This window comes from Haemorhous mexicanus, chromosome 4 (genome assembly GCF_027477595.1).
Source record: "Haemorhous mexicanus isolate bHaeMex1 chromosome 4, bHaeMex1.pri, whole genome shotgun sequence".
In the NCBI taxonomy this organism is placed as follows: domain Eukaryota; kingdom Metazoa; phylum Chordata; class Aves; order Passeriformes; family Fringillidae; genus Haemorhous; species Haemorhous mexicanus.
This window is the reverse complement of record NC_082344.1, coordinates 47,751,738-47,774,257: the sequence shown is the minus strand read 5'-3', so window position 1 is coordinate 47,774,257 and position 22,520 is coordinate 47,751,738. Positions and strand designations below refer to the sequence as shown.

Genomic DNA, 22,520 nt, shown 5'->3' with positions numbered 1-22,520 from the left:
TTGTTATGTAAGAAAACATTTCTTAGGCCTTTATTTACAAAAGCTTTAAAAACAAATACCCTCTGTTATGCAAATTGCTTGTTTAAAAAGGACCGCCCAGTTACATCATCATAATTCAATGAGAAAAAGGTGTTTGATTTTTTGCTTTAAAGTACAAGATAAAACAGAGTAATTGGTGAACATTTGGAGATTTTTCTGCCATTGATTTCCGTGTCAAACACACGTACGCGCGCACACGCACAGACACACAATGTCACGCATTCCATCATCCCAGGCTAGTATTTAGCTATTCAATACCAAAAATCCTTCCTGCACAACTGCTCTGTATACATGCTACGCAGAGTTAAGAACATACTTTAGGGTCCTTGAAAACAATATATCTAAAATATATTGTAAGATATACTCAAAAATAAACTAGCATTACACTCCTCAGGTAACTTTATTAGCTGGAAGTTATTTATATTTTGTTGTCTTACAACAAATATCTGTAACATCTGTCTTTGTAACAACTACAAAAAGGCATGATTTAATTGTCCTTCTAATTCAATAATTCAATTAAATAGTATTTTTCAGATCTTTGGGGTTCATCTTCAACTAAACTGACTTACAAAAATCATGAAATCAAGTACATAATAAATATGACTTCATAAAAAATATCTGAGGTGTACATTACTAGGATAAAAGCCACGAGGTCAGTCAAGGGAAATGTGCCATTACAAGACTCCTACTTTTCCATTATCCTTCAACTCTCAGCTTAATGGTAAAAAGGCTAAAGTCATAGCTGTTCTTCTCCTGAAGGGTGTAAAGCTGTTTTTTCAAGCCTCTTTCCCCCATCACAGAGCAGTTTTAAAGCAGCAGGCCAACCAGCAGTTGACATGTGCAGGATGTGTTGGAAGATGACCAAACACTAGTAAAGTAAGAGCAATTACTATGATTTCAGTAGTTTGTTTTGCTTGAACAAACAGAGATTATGCAGCAAATAAGTCCCTTTGTGTGGGTTGAAATACCAAGAAAATACAGCTTGAAGCTGCTGAACTTGGCAAGATGATTGTTTTCTAGCTGAGGGCAAAAGAAAAAACCAAAACAAACTTCAAATAAAACAGAGGATCTGAGTCAGAGTCGCTCTCTAAAGTGCAAATCTGATGGTCCACAATCTTGAATAGCTAAAACGCCTGCATACTGGAAAGAACAGACATGAAGGGGGAAGTTAGTTATAATCAGAGCCAATTAATTTAGAGAAGGGAGGGGAAAGACAAAAAACTGGAAGAACGATGTAGGCAAGTTTACCAGAATATTCATTATGATTCAACTTTCCCCTTCTCTCTGCCACACTGATCCTATACATGCTTCTTTACAAATGGGCTTGTTAAGAGGCCAAAATGTAACCCAGAAAATTTTACGTATCAATATTAAGATCAAAATCTGTGATAGGAACAGTCAAGTTTAGTACATAGAAAGGCAGAAAAGAAAGTGTGCTGAGAAAGGGGGGAAAAAAGCCTTAATTGTCCAAGGGGTTCAACCAGAGATAAAACCTATGTACAAGCATGTGGATGTCAAAAAGACGGCCTTTCATTTCATGTCATGACTGTTTGTTGGCTTCTTCTTCATAAGCGTTTCCTGTGCCATTCTGTACATAAGATGACCCCGAACCAAGACCATATAAGTGGCCACAGTATTTGGCATCGTCAATGTGATCTTCAAAGAACATCTAAAAAGTGAAGAGACATAAATTACTGCAAAAGAAAAGGTTCCATTTCAATAGAACTGTAGAAAGGAATTTTAAAACCTTTCTTTTTAAATAAGATTATTAAATCCCAAGGTGCAAAAGATGATATAATTAGTATAATAAGACACTCTCAACACACTATCACAATGTGCTATATCACACAATTATTTAAATCTGTCAAGAAATACAATCAGTCTTCCTGTGCACCTCTCCCAATTAAATGGCCAAATGCAATGTTTTCACAATTTTGTATTATTGTCATCATGCACATATCTGCAAGAACAACAAAGATATTTCTCCTCTGATTTCTGTGGTGCTTCTTACAACAGGCATATGCTTAGCATCCATCAACAGTGCCTGTTCCCTTACCTCCCCTTAGTGTGGAGTTTTCACCATACTCTGTCTTGGAATAGAGATGTCCTGATTTGTATTATATAGGTTTGGGGGTGGGGAAGATGAGCACAAAACCAGAGTTTAGAGAAATGCAGAAAGATGCATTTTCAGCTCCTCACAGAGGGGGACTTCATTTAATGAGGAACAGCAAAATTTTGTACCAAGACTGCATTTACATATTACAAGCCTAAATTACAAATGGAACTTTTCAGTGGAAGGCAAAATAAAGCCCACGATATTCTGGTACTCTGCCTTTCAGATGGGTTTTCAAGCAGAAATAAGAAGACACACATAAAGGAACATTTTTCACCCTAAAATCTTCACAGCAATCCTGGACACCCCAGTGGTTCCCATGCTGAGTCATCATCAATACCAGAAATCTAAGACAGGCAGAAATATGCAGGGACAGAGTGGATGCAATACACAATCCAAACATGGAGATCTGTATATACCACATGGGTCAAAACTTCTCCCTTCAAGCTTTGCTTTTAGCAGCACAGTCAGGATGGAAAATTCTGTACTGTAGGAATCAGAGACTTTAACTAAAAGTTTTGCAGCCCGCAGCAGTTCTTAATGAAATAAACAGGTAAGAAAAGCCCAAAATAACAACTCTACTCTTGTAGTATCATTATTTAAGTATTCCTGATGGAAAGAAAAGGATCAGTAACTTTTCTGGCCGGCACTCCAAGACCCAGCAAGCAAGTTGCATCTCCTTCACAGCAATTAGTAACAAAATTCCATGCCTCAAAAAGCACTAAAAAGTGAAGTCTTTTTACTCAGAAATATATTTTTAACTGAACTCTGCTGAAAAGCTTTAAAAACCTGCATTAAATGTATTTCTCTCTGCTTACTACTGTGTTCTTATTCAGAAATGCTGTATTTGCAAAGAGTATTTAAGTACTGGGGAAAAAATTCATTATCAGTCCATGTCTGTTGGCTTAATTAAGCAAGTGCGTTACACTAAAAAACCCTCAGAGATTTATACTTCTGGTAAAAGCTTTTAGTAAATAAATTCAACCAGCTAGTTTGCCATCTAACACAAACTGCATCTCATTAAAGAAACTATCATGGGTTTGGACCTTTACTCTAGAAAACTAACTTGAAAGGCTTTATCTTAAGCATCATTATTATTTTTTGCTTTGGATCTTCAAATTCCAGAGTGAAGTTTTACAACACCGGGCAGACAGCAGGTAGCTGCACTGGCCTTGGATCACACCAGAAACGTAATCCTTTTTATTGCATCTGCAGCCCATGACCTGCTTGACAACTTCAACAGTTCCAGCAGAATCAGAACAGAGTGCTAGGATGAGCAAACCAGCCTAAACCATCATTCTTTATTATTCAGCAGCTGTGTCACTAATATTTGTCACAATCTCGAGGTCATTTTCTCCTTCATACAGATTTCTACCTTCTGGATTCCAGAAGGTAGACTTCAGCATATAGTACTTTACATGATTAAATGATGAGGTTTGATATTGCCATGTGTTTTGACATGGTAAATGACACTGAATTGCTGGAAGAGTGCCATGTTCTGATGCACTGGCATTTGTTCAGTGCAACTGCTTTCCAGAAGAGGCCTGTTCAACATTTCATTGTTCTGCTAATGCAAAATATCCTAATGTTTTCCTGTTGTATGCAGACAAGTAGCAAGGAAATGTGAAGCCTGTAAGACCTGACTGTCCTTGCTGTAAACCTTGAATTAACTGACCTTTAGAACCTTAGTTAAACTGACCTTCACTCAATGGCAAGGAAAAAGAAATGCATGGAAATTCTCCAAAGCAGCCCAGAAGTCAATATTTCATATACCTCTAGCCTGACAGTTTATCTAGAAGTGGTTCATCAACACTCCTTCTCCATCTCTCAGCCTGCCACAAGCAGCAATACACACCAGCTATTACACTGGGTACTACACTGCATATTACACTGAGCAAAAGCTCTAAAAAAAAAAATTTGATTTGAGTACGGTCACCCAAAAAGGAGTCTGACTTCAGCAGTTCAAAAATCACTGCAGCAGTTACCTAAAAAAAAGGCACCCTGCAAAACAGGTGAGGAAAAAACACCCCAAAACAAAACTTCATAAAAATTCCAGAAGTCAGGCTGGAATTGGGAAGAAATATTCACTCACAGTAGCAAAGCAAGGAGTCAGTAAGGCTGATTCATACTTACTTGGGGAAAAATACACGTGGTCTCATTTTTGTCAGAAAGGATTGACCCCTGAAGCCCTTCAGAGACCTCCTTAAAATATCACAGACTTATCAGAATCAGTAATTCCATGTGACTATCACAACACATTATTATCATGGAAATAAAAACAGTATATCCACCTACTTCTCTCATTTTGAAAAAGGCCATTCCTGTGAGCAAAGAATCGGATCCTGCCTGATGCTGTGGTCCTATTCTTTCCAGCTCTAACTGCTCAGCCACTTCTTGTAACCCACCCTGGAAAACAAAACATTTTTGTTAAATGCTGAAAAGTTAAATCAGAACACAGAACAGCTACATTTGGGAAAATCTGTTACACAGGCCATACAATATTTCAATATCTGCACAGTAGCTGAAACAGTCATTATACTAGATAAATGCAGACCAGAAGAATCAAAATTTCCATATCACTAGTATTAATATTCTCTGTCAGTATTGACTAAATGAAGTAGTATCTGCAACCAACAAAACAAGTACTCCTTATGTTTCAGCTTCTACAGTAACCAGATGTCATTATTTATCAATTCCTTTAAGATGACTGTTGATAGAATGCTTTAAAAGGACAGACTACAAGGCTGTAGAGAACACACCAAAGCTGCAAATTTATCTTCTCTAAAAGGTAAAACTTCCTCCACTTTTGAAGGAAATTTTCTTTTCAATAAGCTTATGTGAAAAATCATCCCCTTAACTGCAAAGTGACTAAATAAACATCATTTTAGCGTCCTCTCCAAAACAGTAATATGTGTGAGAGCAAAGCTGTCAAAATTTGGTTTAGTTTTACATAGGTAACACTGATCAGCTGAAGGACAGACATGTAACACTGTAACTGCAATCTTTTAATGCTGTGAGCACATGATTGTACAAAGACTTCTTTTTAATTCAGAAAGCTATAAAGCTACTGGCAAGACTTAGGCACATGGACATTCTTAAAGATCTAGAAAGATTAAAAAGAAAATTAAAAGACAGAACCTTTAGTGCTGCCATAAGCATTGAAAGGCAAAAATATTGCACAGAGACAATGCTTTTAAATAAAGAATGCCTAGAGGTCACCTTCCAGTGAACTCTTAACCTGTTTTACCTACAGGAAGCGAGGCAATAAGAGGCAAAAGCATAACAGTCAAAATTAAAATTCATGAAGCTACAAAGGAGTCCAAACTGAAAACCAGATCAAACATTATGAAAATTCTTGTGAATCTTATGGCAACATGTTTGGGTCCTGGTTTTTGTTTAAAAAGATGAAAGCTTCAATAATAACATTCCCAAGTAACACCTACAAACTAACAAGAAAACCTAGTAATGCTATTGCTAGTTTTAGTCTGTCTTGAGCAGAATAAAAACACCTAATGATACCTGATCACTGCCTCTACCACACTACCCTGACCCAAAAGTGAGCCCTTCCTCCATGCCCAGAAAATTATGTGAGGTGTCACAGAATAACCTCAGTGTTAACAACCTCCGTAACCCATCCTAGCTACTGCAAAAATTCACCCTGTCCTGGCTGGAACCAGGACATTATCCATTCTTATTCTATACTATCTATGTCATGTCCAAATCTCGTAACATCCAACAATATACATATATTCACACACACAAGTACAGCTTCCCTCTGAGATGCCTGTTAATTTAGTCCATTACTGTAGGTTTTATTTATCCTAGATGCCTTCCAGGAAAGGAGGGCTGGTGTGCTGTTAGCTCGTTGTAAGCTGCATCAGGAGCTCATGACTGGTATATGTGGACCACTCCATACTCGTTGGCCACAGCAGGTATGGCATAAAGAGACAGTGGCATTCAGCAACCAGTATTATACAATTCAACATTACAAACCATTCTTACCCAAAAATCAAATCCCCTTGAAGTACACATCACCATATTTCCCCACCCCTCTGTGGGGAACGTGTACCCAGGCCCCTGAGTAAAATCAATCTCATAGACGGCTTTGCTGTTGCTTGAGGCAGGACCAATCCAAACTGTCTTCCCTAACATGCTGCTCATATGCACAACAGGGATTTACTCCCTTCTATGGTATGTGGAGGTTTTGATTGGGCAAGGCCAGCCCAGTTGGTGGAACCTTGGGTGTTAACTAAGCAGATAGCCTCTGCTTAATGTAGAACCCACTGTTAGAAAGTTCCACCACCAATTCCTTTCAATGTTTATAACAGTCCATTGTACCATCTAATTTTCACAGAGACTGGTGCATGACAAGAAATATGATACACCCACTTCATACCGTGCTCTCTGGCCCAGGTGTCTATGAGGCTATTTTTGAAATCAGCACAGTCCACTTACTCCACATGACATCAGTGGCATGATGTGTGGAAGGGATTTTCCTTCAAACACCCAGACCAGCACTGATAGCTGGGGTGCCAAAAGGATCTGTGCTTGGGAGACAGTTGCTTCTGAGGCAGCTCAAACCCCTCCATAAATACCAGCAACTCTTCTTCAACGGGGGCATAGCAGGCCTCAGATCCTTTGCATCCCCAACTCCAGAACCCAGAGGTCAGCCTCAAGTCTCTCCAGGAACCCTCTGACAGAGGCTCCAGGAAGGCCATTCTCCCCAGCAGCCATGAAGAGCACATACTTCACACCTTGCCACCAGACTGGTCCAAGGGCTACTGGATGAACAATCTCCCATTTCATTTGCTCAAAAGCTTGTTGCTGTTCAGGACTCCACCTTAAATCATTCTTTTCCTGGGTCACTTCATAAAGAGCACTCATAATTTGACTGTAATCTGAGATACGCATCCTCCAAAAACCCACAGCACCTAGGAAAGCCTGTGTTCCTTCCTTGCTGGTTGGTGGGGATCTAGCTGCTATGTTGTTGACCACATCAACCGGAATCTAACAACATCCATCTTGCCATTTTCCTCCTAAAATCTGAATATCCTGGGTAGATCCCTTGACCTAACTTTGCTTTAATGCAAAACCAGCCTTCAGGATGATCTGGATTATTCTCTGCCCTTTCTCAAAAACCACCTCTGCCGTGTTCCCCCACACAATGATGTCATCTAGGTACTGCAAGTCTTCTGGAGCCTCGCCCTTTTCCACTGCAGTCTGGATCAGTCTATGCCAAATGATGGGGGCTTTGTTCCCACTCCTGGGGCAGTCGGTCCCAGGTGTAATGGATGTTCCTCCAGCTGAAGCCAAACTGTGGCCTGCACTCTGCTGCCAAAGGAATGGGGAAAAAAATGCATTAGCAGTATCAGTGGTGGTACCACTCTGCTGCCTTGGACTCCAGCCCATACTGAAGTTCTAGCATATCAGGTATAGTGACACATAGTGGTGGTGTGACTTCATTCAAGCCATGACAGTCCACTGTCAATAGGCCATATAGGATTTTTAAAGGGTGAGCATGTCTTGCAGACCACTCCCTGGCTCTTTAGTTCACAAATCATCTCATGGATGGAGGTCATGGAGTACCCGGTCAGCGTAGTTTTGTCAACAGTGCATTGCTGTGGTAGAGATTGGTACCTCCTGTTTTTTGACCCTCAGCAGTCCCAAAGCAGAAAGGTCATCTGAGAAACGAGGCAAGTTATTCAGCTAATTTCCTCTGTCTCCACTGTAGCTATCCCAAAAGCCCAACAATGCCCTTTTGGGTCCTGCAGTAAACTATGTCAAGGATACACATGGCCTCTGTATATCTCAATATCGAAGACTCTGGTCCATACTGGTGGGGCATGGGACATCTCTCCAGTTTTCTCTAGTCTTTTGAATCTGTCTGCAGTCTTGGACAGTCTTTCCACACCAAGGAGCAGGTTGGTAAGGAGAAAAAGAGATAATCTTCCTATTAATGGAGTCTGTCACCTGAAGGACCGTTTTTCCTCATTCTTTCATTGACATCAATGCCAAGGAGTTGGTGAATGACAATGGTGTGCTCCGTACAAACTTCTGCCACATGGATTGTGTACAATGGACTTTATCTGGGTCTACAGGAGACTTCCTGTTATTTTAATCCTTATATATCACCTCCAGCACAACTAATTCTCTCAGGTATCTTTTTCCATGGTGTTGCATCTGCTTGGGCACACCACTAGACCATCCATGGAGAACACCCTTCTCTCACACTTGACAGGAGTTGCCTCCAGAGGCTGAGAGTTTGTCCTCTTCCCAAATCCCCACCAGGATGCCAGTTGCTTGGCTTCGCTACCATCGAGTTTCATATTATAGGTCATGATATCTCAGCATCAGAGCAGCCAGCTCATCTGGGGCTTTCATGACTGGTGGCTGGAATCTTTTCACTTAGCTCACCCAGGGATAGGAATTGAATGATTATCTCTCGTCCTGCCTCTTCCTCCTTTTGTGAGAGATCTACTTCCTCTTCATCCCTGACTATGCAAACTGATTTGGTCCTGGATTTCTTCTTCTGTGTAGGTGTGACGGTTATCGGCATGAATTATTCTTCCAGTTCGGCTGCAGTTTGAGTGGCCACAGCACCTGTTGATCTGCTTTCTTCCTCTTCTCCTAAGGGTTCTGTCTAGCACTGTATTGTGTAGAGAGTAGCCAGGGCCCACAACACTTCGGTAAGTTGATTCTTTATGGAGCTGCCACAGCATTCTTCCTGCAAATATTCTGTCACTTTATGAAGGTCCCGTAGTGATACTCTCAAAACATTGGAGGATAGAATTTTCCCAAAAAATGGTCCATTTTATCCCACATTCCATGCTACTCATGACTATCCTCCGTCAAACAGATCTCTGATTAACCGTCCTAGAAATCTCCATCCTGATTCTAGACACAGTGTTGACTGTACTGACTCAAAACATGGTGTAGACCATGTAGACTGGGACAAAGCTGACACCGGAGCAAGAACATGTTTTCCTTAACATCAAAAGGAAATTAAAAAATATCAAAAGCTATTCTAACAGGCCTGAAGGAGAAAAAGGTAGTGCAAAGCTGGGGAAAGGTATCCTGCCCTGTTCTCCCCACAGAATAGGTATGATTAGGAATGGACTCCCAAAGGTAGCGTCCAAGGTAAGGGTAGGAGAGTAGCACTGAATACACTGAATATCCCAATGATCTGCATTGCCCTTGATGTCGTCATGTCATCAACATGACTCTGATTCATACAATCAACATACATCAACAAAGCAATCCTGATCTGAAAAAGAGCACCCTCATGGGCACACAGTCCATCTATAGGAACATATACAGGCTTAGGTAACACACTCACACAAACAGACCAAGCAACATTGTGACCATTGGCTCTGAATCTAATAGACAAATGCTTAGATGAAATTTGTTTCAAATCCACTCTGATCAGATCTCAATCTTTCACGCCCCACACTGGGTGTTAAGTAAGGCTTGGCATGGTTTAGGAATGGTATTCTCCAAGTTAGTGTTTCCACTAAAAACACTTCAAACTACACTTACTCACTCACTCCTATCCCTGCCCTTTCCTGTGGCAGATTGGAGAGGAGAACTAGAGGCACAAAATGTGAAGATCACAGGTTGAGATATGAGGAGCACAAGTTGATTTACTGGAAAACAGCAGTGAGATAAGAAATCGAACAGAAATAGCAACAACATTAATAACAGAGTGTGCAAGAAGAGAAACATTGCTCACCAACAGAAACACCTGATTGCTCCCTCCACCACACTACCCTGACCTGGAAGCAAGCCCTTCCCCCATACCCAGAAAATGATGTGAGGTGTCACAGAATAACTTCCATGTCCTAGCCATGCTCCATCCTGAGGGCAAAAGTCCACCCTGTCCTGAATGGAACCAGAACAGAAAATTATTAGACTACGGAGATTCTCTTTCAGGTAAGAATTTTGCACTCCAGATAGGTATGCTTCACCCCTGGAGAAGGACAAATTGTTCCAAAATTTTCAGAGTATCGACCTTCCAAGAAAAAGGCCACAGAATAATTTACATAATCACACCACCATGGTCAACAGCAAATCTACGTCAAACTCTCATTTCATGACACAGTCACAGATCTTACCGCTCTGTACAAAACCCTGAATTAAAAGCAAGTTTCCAACAAGGTCTACCAATTTACTTAGGATTGCTGCTGCTATCAAAAGGTAACTGCCTACATAAAAAGCCTTTTAGACTGTAAGCAAGAGTTTAACCTCTAATACATTAATATCTAAAGTCAACTCAATCTGCATGCCAGTAAAGTCATAATAACAGACTGTAAATTCACAGAGTACTTAAATCCACAAAAAAAAGCATCAAACAGATTTCCAGTTCTGAAGCCTATTTCTCTTTCCAATGCCAAGAATCTTTTTTGAGTGTGTGGGGGCAGAGTGGGGGACCTACAGCAGATCAGTGACTATCATACAAAAAAATAACTTAGACAAGTCAATAAAAGACAACTGCACAGCTGTTCAATTCACTGCAGTTTAATAACGATCAAAGGTGACACACATTAGGAGACAGCACATGCATTTTTGGAGTTACAACACTAAATGTTTAGTAATTTGTTTCAGGCAGCTTCTCTCAGTACAGTTCAAATCCACCATCATCTCATCACTGGTAAATTTGGAGGGGTAAGACAGTTCATTTCCCTTCCCCTGCTGTCACTATCAGTCTGCAGATTAGGTGAGTGGATCAAAATTTACTGCAGGAAAGCTGACCTACACATTCAGCTCTGAAAAAAAAAAAAATCACCCTTGTTCTTATGGTTTGCCAAAATAAGACCTGTGAAGGTTTTTCTTGTCTTCCAAAAAAATCTTAGTGTCTCTAAACAATGCAGGTTACATGCAACTATAGCCTTAATTATGCTAGAAACTACAATACTCTCTTTCCCAAGCCCACTGGGAATGTCACCTCTGAATGGTGACATGGAACATCAATTTGTCACCTTTTCCATGTCACTAAATTTGGAATATACATTCTGTTCTTGCAAAGTGTGTCACCAGATAGGCACCAGATGCTCTACTTTGCTTCACTGGGAGTGTGAAAGTGAGGACTTTTTAGGGCGGGTTCCCCCCACCCCTAATTTAAGACTCCTGAAATTTAGGAGCATTTAATTTTTACTCCTGGCTTCTTTGGAGAAGAAGTGTTTCTAAGATGTTCCCTAATACACAGCCATTTGCTCAGATGATTATACCAGTAACAATTGTATATGAACACAGGTAAGTATACTCTTCTTACTAACTGGAAAGGTGATCCACATTTTCAACATTAATTTGATTACCAAAGGATTCACACAATTTACTTTCCACAAAACTAGGCTACTGCTCAGAGTGACACACTCTGCTAGTTCATCTCAGAAAGAAACAGAAGACTATAAACAGCACACAGATCAGCACGATGAACTGACAAGCCATTCCTTAGTTAGGATGTGAGGTGTTCTCTTCTTACTGCAGGTTTTCATTAAGAAATCCTAGAGAATTAAATTACTTTTCATAAAAGCAACAAATCATCAATTGCCTCAGATGAGTGATGCAGCTCACTCCAGCAGCAGTCCAGACTCTTAACAGCTCTTTGGCAAGTAAAGCAGTTAACAGTGCCTTTAGTATCTTTCTTTCACTTGCTGTCTTCCCCTTCACACACTTAGCTCCAGTTCCCACTCATTCTCCAGTCCAATAAGGTATCCAGATTTTATGCCTGATAGAGTAAGCCAATTAGCACCGCTGGCCTGACATGAGAGATTGGTTTCTAGTTCATTTTTTTTTCCTAGAAGTCACATGTTGTCCCTGAACATATGTTGTTGTTTATCCTTGCTTATTGGGCCATCTGAAACATTCTTCACTTCATTTCTCTTCCCAAGACACTTCCATATCATCTTCTTGAAATTACCTCAGCATGACTGCAGTTCTTTAGTGGACTGCACAATGAGGAAATAAGAGTATATGAGACCCATCAATTCTAATGGCTAAGGAAATAAAGAATTAATTCCAAACATGGGTTTATCATCAATCAACAATCAACAAAGTATTGTAAATACAGCTTCAACATGGTATTTTTAACTGGTAAGCAGTTACAAAAATGGATTTGTGGTCTTGCCGGCTTCTAACAATACCTTTAATATTAAATATATAAAGCTTGAGACAACAATGCTTAACATGCACCATAAAGGCAAAAGCAGACAAGAAAAATAGAGAAAGCCTTTTTAAGCATAACTTACTCTGTCTCCAAATGCAAAATTCGTTCCAAACCATTAGAAGATTACTTACCTTCAGATTTTTGCAACTCTTCATAAGATATTTGACATCATAGATGACAGGGAAAAACAATCGCAGTATCTCAAAGAAGTCCAGCTCTTCCTCAGGTAAATTGGAGTTTGTCAGGATCTTGATTAGATAGCCAAAGTCATATCCACTGCAAATTAATAACAAAAACAATATAAGTGACTTCGAAGCATCCTTCTCCCTTCAAGATTTCACTGCACTTTGACAGCAAAAACAACAACTTTCAAGACTTCACTGCAAATTGACAGGATATTCTGCCCGTAATTCAATGCAATTAAGACCAACTTCTCTGAAAAAAACTAAACTTCAATATAAACGACCCATTGCAGATTCCAGAGAAAACATTTTAATTTAGTCTGAAAGAGGCCAAGTGAAGATGCAAAAAGATCTGCCTTATAGGTAGGGCTGCTGGGTCTTCATCTGATAACAAGGACTTCTACCAGAAAGACTCCTAAGTAGGTTTCTTTCACATAGACTGGAATTTCTCACTACAAATTGAGACAGACAGGCACTTCTACAGTTCTTGAAATCCAAAAGATTAATGAGTTTCCGAGCCAATGCTTGTTTATGCCTGGAGGCAAGTCTAACCCTCAGCAACAAAGAAGAGGAATTGTCTTTCAACTTTTCCAATTAAATCAGCACACAGACAACTACAAAGTTTAATAGCTTGTAGACTATTACTCTTTCTGGAGGCAATGACAGAGTAAGCAGGAAAAAATTTTGTGTGTACATGTAAGTCTGCAGGAGGCAGAAAGGTAACTAAGCAGTGCTTATTTGTTAGAAGAAATGGTGGTATGACAGTGTGCACATGGTAGAGAAAATAGTTTGGGAAGGCTTCCACCTCCATAGCACAACTGAATAAAGAGGACGTAGGAATGAGGCGTGGCATAACAGGGGAACCACGCACTTTTGCAAATAGTTATGAGAGGAAAAAAGAGGGTTAAGTACAGGAAAGACAGATATTGGGTATTAAAGCTGGCCTGAACTCCATAACAAAAAGCAGTGATGACAAGTTATGCTTTTTCTCAGGAGGGCAGCGATTACAAACCAGATTATTCATGATCTGACCATGAAACTCACCTGTTCTGATCCCTTATACTTGCAGGACTGCTAATGCATGAAACTAAATGAAGGAGCAATGCTTTCTCTTCCATGTTATTAAGTTTGCATTGAACCAGATCAGTTCTTAGATTTTATTGACCTACAATTTAAAATACACCTGTACTAACAAAGAAAATGAAAACACATAACAGGGCTGCCTCTACTGAAGGCTTTATCAGTTTTGCTATTTATGGACCCTTAGCGTAGAGCTGAGGGATGATGCAAGCGAGCAGGTGGCCACCATAGACTCCAAATTTCCAGATAAGACTTTGTGTTCATTTTTGATTACTCAAGGGTCACACTCAAAACCAAGAATTTTTCAATTTGGTAAATACTGGCCAGGATCTTTAACTGTGAGATAAACAATAGAGAAGACATATCAGTTAAGAGCACTATACCACTGATCCTGCAGATATTTAGGATCCACAAAAAGTGGTAACTTCTATAGGCTCAAAGCTTCAGTTTGCACACTCAATGTAAGTAAGTTTACTTTTTGAACCACTTTTATACAGTAAGATTATCTCTGATATCTTTACACTATGAGTTTCTAGACAGAGGGCAGAAAAATCTTCAACACACTGGGGGTAAATGGATTGTTTGCTACAAGTCCATTAATACAAGATATACAATACCTATAGACTATTGCAGCTCTCCCATGGGAGTTTCCAGTGCTCTAAAGCAGAAATTTTATGTTGAACAAATCCTGCACTGCATCTGGTACTTTGAAGCTGTCCTGGCCACCCTCCAGTCTCCACAGCAACAGCAACTGGCCAGGGAGCAAAGGAGCCAAAGATAAAGAAGGACTTCAGTTGACTCTTACAAAGTAAAAGCTGTAGTAAACTTGGCAAAACAGTAGCGTGGAAGTCTAATTTTATTAGATCATTTGAATAGGGAGGGAAGTGGTGGGAAGCCCACATCAGCATAAAGCCCTCTATAGAAGAAGAAAAGAAAAAGCCACATTAATAAAAAAGGCTGTTCAAAAAGATGCAAAAAACACCGTTCAAGATTATGGAGACTTACTTCTTCAGAGTCTACAGTTTATTAACTCAATAAATTCCTGACATTGAATTGTAACAGTCATATTAAAGTGAAAAAAACCATACTTGTGCTACTCCTCTTCAAAAAAAATTTTTGACCTGTCTTCAGAAAAAAAAAAGTGTATTAATAAAATAATAGAAAACAGATGCCCTCAAACACTTCAAATTTCTTTAAAGAAGGAAGCACTTAAAAAAAAGTCAGCATTCCTTTACTATTCATTTTGAGAGGGAGCAAGCTTTCAAAAATATGTAATTCTTACTCAAAATTGCTATTTTTTTCACTTGGAGACTGTAGCAGATCCAAGCCTACAGACCTAAAAACTGTCACTCCAATTTAGGACTTAGATAGATGCAAAATAAATTTTGAGTGGCCACTGCTGAATGCTAAGAGAAGGCTAAGAAAGTCCACAGTGAGCAACTATGTAATTAACTACTCATAAAAGAAGTTTTCTTCTAATCTTCTAACAGTGATTAGTGGTTGGTTTATACCCTGAAGCACACAGACTTCCTTGCCTGAAAAACCTTGCACCATTTCTAATATAATCACCTGAAATTGCTTAGCACAGCAAGCCACAATCTGTGGAGCTATACAACACAAACACTCACTCTTACAGACATTTGTTTTGTTTTTTCACTGAACATAGACAGCTCTAGGCAAAAAGACAAGAGCAGAGATCAAACATGTCTCTATTTCTTTCCTTTACTATCAAGATAGAATTCAGATAGCCAATTAACAATGAATTCTACTCAAGCACCAAGCCTCTGAAATAAATCAAAATGTGCAAGAGCTGAGAAAGCTTTAGTTCATTTTATGACAGAAATGAGCCAACAGATTAAATTTAACTAAAATCAGTTACACACAAATGATTATTGAAACACATTGGCTTGGGAACTTGGCAGTATCCCAAGAACATCTGGTTTTTGTTTTCCAAAAAGCGTGTTTTCACAGACCCTCCAAAGGCAGACACAGGAGGTTGCACACAAGTGGACACTCAAAGCTTCAGCAGAGCAGACACAAAATCAGCATTTGAGCTGTTCCTTCCTAACTTGCTTGACTGTCAAGCACTCACAACTCTTTTGCCTGTGAAAAAAAAATCACAAATTCAGGGCTTCCCCCTTCTCTCTCATTAACTCAAATACATTTTCACATGCACACATACAAGATTTGATGGAAGTTGTCTATGAAGCTGCAATACACAAGAATTGGTGACAGTGCAAATATTTCTTCACTCATATCTGACAGAACTGCATATCCAGAGATTTGCCAACATGTCAGGGTGCCAAGGCAGCTATATCAAATACGGAGCTAAAAAGCACACAAAGAGAACTATTTGAGAAGCGAAGAGCTTGCAAATGAACTGCATAAAAGTTCAAGGAAATCAAAGACTAGAAAATGAAAACCAAACCATGTCTTCATACTCTGAGAAAGGAGTAATTCCCTTCTCCCACTTACTATGGGACTCAAATTTTAAGAGTTAGTAGTACTTCAAGCATTTTAAGGAAAGGGAAGCAATAGCAGAGTCAGCAACTACCAAGCACAGCTTTATCAGCTGTCAAAGAACTACTACGTGGAGAGCCTCAGTGGAACAAATTTTCAACTGAGCATGCCGCTGTGCAAGTTTCCACTGATAGAACATAATCACAATCAAAGATGTATTTAGAAACAGCTGTTTTCTATTCTTTGTAGCACATTTTATATGACCTATGCTCATTTATAGCTTTGCATAGTTTTGGTTTCCTGGGAACTTAACCCACTTACTCCAAGGTTTTGCGCTCAAGATGTTATCAACAAGGTCTAAAAAAGCACAAAAGCTTTGAACACTCTAACCATCAGTGTCTGACAAACATTTGCTGAACAACTGTCTTAAGAGGATTTCCAAAGACACTTTCAGTGAAATTCACAACAGAAACTCATTTTAGCACAGATGAAACTGGACTTCTATTAATAAAGCCCTTTCAAAAACCCTTCACAAGCTGCACCAGTTAAAAATGACATTATTGCACATGGCTTGCACTACACTCTGACCAGCCCATTAGTCAGGAATTACACACACTAAATATAATTATGTTCTAGAAAGAATCTCTGGAGTAGAAATTTCTCAGGTATACCTTATACTGGGCACTTAGTCACCAGGCAATATTGGAAAAACACCAGTCTGAGGCTGAAGCTGCTTCTACATCGCATCCTCTGCTGAGGCACCAGTTACATGCATAACCTGCCTCCCCTAACCATCCAAGCCATATTACTGTAGTCAAGTGTAAATCACAAATATACACATAAGAGCGTATAATACTGTGCTTAGGAAGTCGAAAAACCACTATTTTGGCTTTTATAGTTATTTTGACACAATTTAGGTTATTCTTGTTACAGTATTCTTCCCCAAGGTACTACTCTAGAGCAAGATAGCAAGATTAAGATTATTTTAGAGTCCTATTGTGAGTTGAAACAGCTCTTAAGTTAAAAATGGAAGTGACAACTGTGCCCAGAAGATCCTTCTTTGTTTAACTGTCTTTTCTTTTAAACCTTTCTGCTTTGGAAACTCAGCCTAGCACTTCTTTGTACAAAACAAATAACAAACAAATAAAAAACACAACTTCTGCAAAAATGTTATATGCACCCTTCTACTACTGTTACACATTCCTTGCCAAAACAACTCTTATTTTTGAGTTTATTGCATAAATACTTCTCTAATTACATGTGACTTTGTCTTTTCCAACTATTAATACTTACAGACAAAGAACTTTTTATTCTAATTTCATCATTTATATACTACCCACCAATACAACATGAGAGAGACACATGTTTTAGCTGAAACTAGTTTAAAAACACTGTTGCTTGCAAAAATTCTGGCATGCAGTTAGCTAAACAACTACTGGGTATGTTTTTAAAGGGTTAAATCTTATTAACATTCTAAAATCTTTTGTATTATGACAGACTCATAGAGATTTAGCATTCACATTTCTCTACTTGAGATATCGACTCCTTTGATGGAATAAGCAGTAAAATATACGCATAAGGCTGATGAAGATCTCCTTCCAAGCTGAGTAATTTCATTTGCTCAGATTAGCAGGAGATTTACAACAAATTTAAGAGGGTTTTATAGACCTCTTTACTGATCACTCTCTCCTATGAAACAGACAATATTTCCACAAGGATTGCTCAGGAATAGTTTGCTTTTAGTAATGTTTCTGTTATTACTTGTACGTGTACAGCTCCACCTGCTGGTTTAGCAGTTTAGTGGTTTTCAGCTTCACAATTTTCTGGTTACTGCAAAAACACCAAAGCTAAAAACACCAGTACAACCCCTGTGCCCTCTATTCTTCCAATACAAAATGGCGTTAAGAGGTATTACAGCAGAAATATTTCCTCAGTCTTACTGACAACGATATGTGCTACATACACAGCATTTAAACTCAGGGGATGTGAAATCCAAGTTCTATTATTCAAACACCCATCAGACGTTGGAACCTCAAACACTTAACATGCAGAATTTACCTATGAAAGGAAAGCCACTTGACTCCTTCACACAATACAACTCCTGATGTCATGAGCAGTTCTGCAAAGTACTGTGTCTCAATTCCTTCTTCTTCATGCTTTTTAAACTGGATACCAGATGTTGTCAACAGTTCAATAGAGTCCTGAGCATACATATCTTCTCTAAAAAGAGAGAGGAAAAGTAAATTTCCAAAATCTACAAGCCTCAATGAGGTAACATTTCTTTTTTGCTATTCATTTCACAGACTAGGAACAATTTAACTTTCTTCTAGGTTAATTACAAAACCAACCATTTTTCAAAGTTTTTTTTTTAACCTTCATTATCACTTTTTAAATTTACCATTCCAGGAACCTCCATTCTTACCATCTTCACAAAAAAATTAGTTCCTGCTCCTCTTCCAGTTACCCATAACCACCCTTTTGCAAGCCTATAGATGAAAGTGCATCTATAGAACTTATTTGGTAAAATATCTCTATAAATCACTTGAATTGTGACAAATTAAATGTAATAGTTGAAGCAGTAACACATTACATTGCAGAAATTTGAGAAATATAATCCAGATCCCAGTACTGAATTAGTTCTGTAGAAAATATTTCTCAGAAGGTTTTTGTATTCTAAGCTTACGTAAATGTTTAGACATGTGTTCGTAAGAACTTTTTTTCAGTACAACTGGAAATGGAGTACTTACTCCATTTAGCAAAAACCTTAGAATTCAGAGATCCTAACTTTTTCTGTCTAAACTCTTTCTTTCTAAACAATTTGTTTCAACTTTAAAAGCTATTTTGGACCTAAAATTTAAGAGGATGAAATAAAAATTCCTCTACCTTTTTTTTGACCCCCCTTCTACCTCTGTGTTTATTCCCTTTAACACTAACTTTCTTTTTTTTTGCGATGTCTTAAGAATTTCATGCTGAAATTCATGTTTTGGAGATTTTTCTCCCTTAAGTTTTATCTGTATCATCATTACAATAACATGGAATGGTTAAATGAAGAAAAAAAAATGTAAGCATGTAAGTACTCAGAGAATGAAATTCATTTGACTGTCCCCAACATACTACTCCACAAAGTCTCTTCAGTGTACAGTTTCAAATTTTAATAAAAAACAATACCACATGAAAACCTAGACAAGACAACCAATATTTCAAACTTGACTATTAGATTCAGTCATAGATCTGTATTCCTTATTCCTAAGAGCAAGTCATCATTCTTTAGAACATAGACACACATTCTCAAGATGTGAAGATGTGATACAACTTTCTTCCTCACTCCCAAACAGCTGCTCTTTAGTTCTCCAGCTTTGAGGCATCAGCTTCTCAACACCTATCTCCATATCACATTAAAAAACCCATCCAAAAGCACCATTTAACAAGAAGGGTGTTTCATTCTAGTTGCTGCTCTGTACTAATCAGGTGCATAGTATGATTAGAGAAATATTTATGCTCTTTAAAAGCACACTAAAACAAGACCTGGCTGGAACCACACACACCAAAAAATTACCTTCTAGGAACAACAAACAGCTGTTTTGCTTTAGGAGAACACTTGGCACAGTGCCACTTCCCAAAAGGATGTTTAGAAACAGACAAAAATAAGTTGTTCAACCATGTAAAAATATATATATATATATATATGAGTTTCTCATGAAGTACTTACCAAGTTTATATTTTTCTATAACCCCCACCATCAACTAGTAATGAGGTAATTTGGCGAATATCTGTATCTTGCCTTACTAAGCTGTCTTTCTTATCTCTGCAGCATCTGGCACAAATAGATGGAAAGCTACTTTTGGTTTCAGTTGTTTGATATTAAGTAGACCTTTGAAGCTCAGAAAATAAATGAAGTGTACCACAGGCCCTTCTTCATAGATCAGAGTTTGGAAGTTATTAATTCCTTTTTCTCCTATAATTAGTAGAATTAGCATATTCTTCTATTTAAGAAAACAGATAACTTTCATCCAGCATTCATATGGCCAGGTAAGTTCAGAGATACCAAAACATTAAATCTGTGCTTACTTTTCCTTCAGGAGACAATTCACACAAGACTAAATAGAGCATGTCATTGCTCAGATCAAACTGATATGTGACAATCCACACCACTGCTTGTTTAAAAGAGCACAGAGATCAAGAGAGGCAGCAATGGTTTTCCTCCTATAAACCCCAATTACTTTGAAAACAAGTCTTTTCATCTGCAGAAAAAATAAAGGTCTCTTCTCTACACCTTCTTTGTAGGCTGTGAATTTAACTCATGTATATAAAGTTGCCCAGTTCTCAACTTGTAATACGACTGCCAAAAACCCCAAGGCTTAAATGTGTGAGAAGGGTTTATAGTGATATTCAATTCAGTAGATAATCAACATATGAAAATCTATCAGACCAATTATGTTTACTTCAGAAAAAACAAAATCAAGACACTAGTAACTTTGTTGACCACCAGCTAAAGATATAATTGGAGCACCAGATAAACTTTTGATCCTCTGAAAAAGTGAGGTTTACGCTTAAAAAATTTTATCACTGATAAAACCACATTTTGAAATAAAGTTCATGGTATTATTCCAATACAGTAAAAGTCAGCTTGCTTTTTAACACTTTGGACAAAATAATTCAGAATGATAATATTTGACATACTTTTTTAGTCACTTCACTTTTTTTTTTCAAGTGTTGGTATTTTCCATTTAAAGTATGTAAAGAAACAATATGTGATTTCTATAACAACTAGTAAGAGTTAAACTAAGGCAGAAGCACTCTAAAATGCTAAACATGAAAACACAGAACTAACTCTTGCACTAAGTATAAAATGCCTTCCATTAATTTTTTTTAAACTGCTTAGCATTTTTGACCAAATTACCAAGAGTAAGACAGACTGCACAGAAATGAGGGAAGAAAGCACGTGTGGCTGATGAAAGTTTTCCTTACATGAGTATGTATGGCATTCCAGTATTACAATCGGATAGATAATGAAGTTGCTACAGTATTTATACATTTTCAGTAAGTCAGAAACATACGTTTAGCAGCACAGGAATTGAATACTTACGTTAAGTTAAATTTAAAATTAAATTGCCAAGTTGAAGTTCCTGGAGGGTATTCTCCTTGCTCATTCATAAACGTCAGTCCTAGTTGAATTATTTTTAGCAAGTCGACATTGCAGCGTAAGAGCTGGTACTGATAGTCTGCATTGCTTCTGAATTCTCCAATAGGCCTTGCAACTACTCCTGGAAATTCAGTGTCCTGCAAGAGCAGAATTAAAACTTGAACACATGACAACCATATAGATCTAACCATATCACAGTTGAAGAGTACTGTGTGTAAAATTAACTTTTAAGAAGATAAAAGATTAGGATCCAGATGTTCACACAGCTCTAATTCAACATTAAGATTTCCTTATGCTTTCAATTTAAAAAGATGGACAAGTTTACTGACCTCAGCTGAAGTCACAATTTTTGCAATAGTCTGCTAGACAGACATCAAGCACCCACTTACCATAGCTACATAGTTATACTTCCGTATAACTTGACGAATTTTCTTCATCTCTTCATCCAAGTTACAAGCCCAAACTTCACAGATTCTTTGGCTATGATCTACGGTAGCTGCTGGCATAGTGGGGGGCTTTAGAGACCATACATCAAAAGTTACACTTGACCGAGGATTGGTTTCATAAAGAGGACTTCAACTGTTTATTTTTTTAGCCTAGGAGAGAAAGAAAGCAAAGCATGAAAGTGTAAGTTTTTACTCTTAGTTTACCTGAAGAAAAAAAGAAAAAAGGATTAAGCACCACATCCACGTTTTATCCTCGTAGATTTCACAAAAGCAGGACAACATAGCCACTAAAACCACAAGAATTTCGGCTTAGCGAGCTCAGATTACCATCAGAAACTAAACCCCTTCAGTTTCGTTAGCGACTGTTTCCTGCAAAAGGGCGGCAAGGCGCACTAGTGACACAGATACCGGAGACACCCGGCTCCCCAGGCGCTCCTGCCCCGCGGCTCGGAAGGGCGCGCTCCTGCGGGATCCCTGCGCTGCGTGCAGCAGGGAACGAAGCGGCAAAACAGAGCCACGCCAAACGCGGGGACGCCGCGGGCGGCCTCCCGAGGCGGGAGTAGCTCCTCCAGCTCCCAAGGGCCGCGCTAAACCAGCGAGCGGCGCGCGGAGACCGACACACGGCCGGCCAGGTTCCCGCGCGCGTGAAAGGCCCCGGGAGCGCCCGGAGGAGCGGCAGAGCCCGGGGGTCCCGCCGGGCTCCGTTCTGGTGCCGGTGCCCCCGCCCGGTGCCCGCGGCGCCGCCCCCGCTCACCCCTCGCGCTCCGGCCGGGCCGCGGCGGGTCTGGGAGGCCCCGCGCGGCCCCCGCGAGCCGCAGGAAGCGCTGCTGCCCCCGGCGCCGCCGCCGCGCGCACAAAGCCATTACATCATCGCCGCGCGCCGCGGCCTTTCCCC

At 39.2% G+C, this 22,520-nt stretch overlaps 1 protein-coding gene across 1 annotated transcript; it reads right to left on the bottom strand.

Moving 5' to 3' along the window:
* On the bottom strand, positions 1-22,491 carry CNOT7 (CCR4-NOT transcription complex subunit 7). Its single transcript, XM_059844739.1, has 7 exons — positions 22,380-22,491; positions 21,569-21,775; positions 21,123-21,316; positions 18,095-18,256; positions 12,446-12,590; positions 4,448-4,558; positions 1-1,708 (listed from the first exon to the last, which is right to left on the bottom strand). Exons 2-7 carry the CDS (start codon positions 21,683-21,685, stop codon positions 1,580-1,582), a joined length of 858 nt encoding a protein of 285 aa, XP_059700722.1. The 5' UTR covers positions 21,686-21,775; positions 22,380-22,491; the 3' UTR covers positions 1-1,579.
* Between the last annotated feature and the right edge of the window lie 29 nt (positions 22,492-22,520).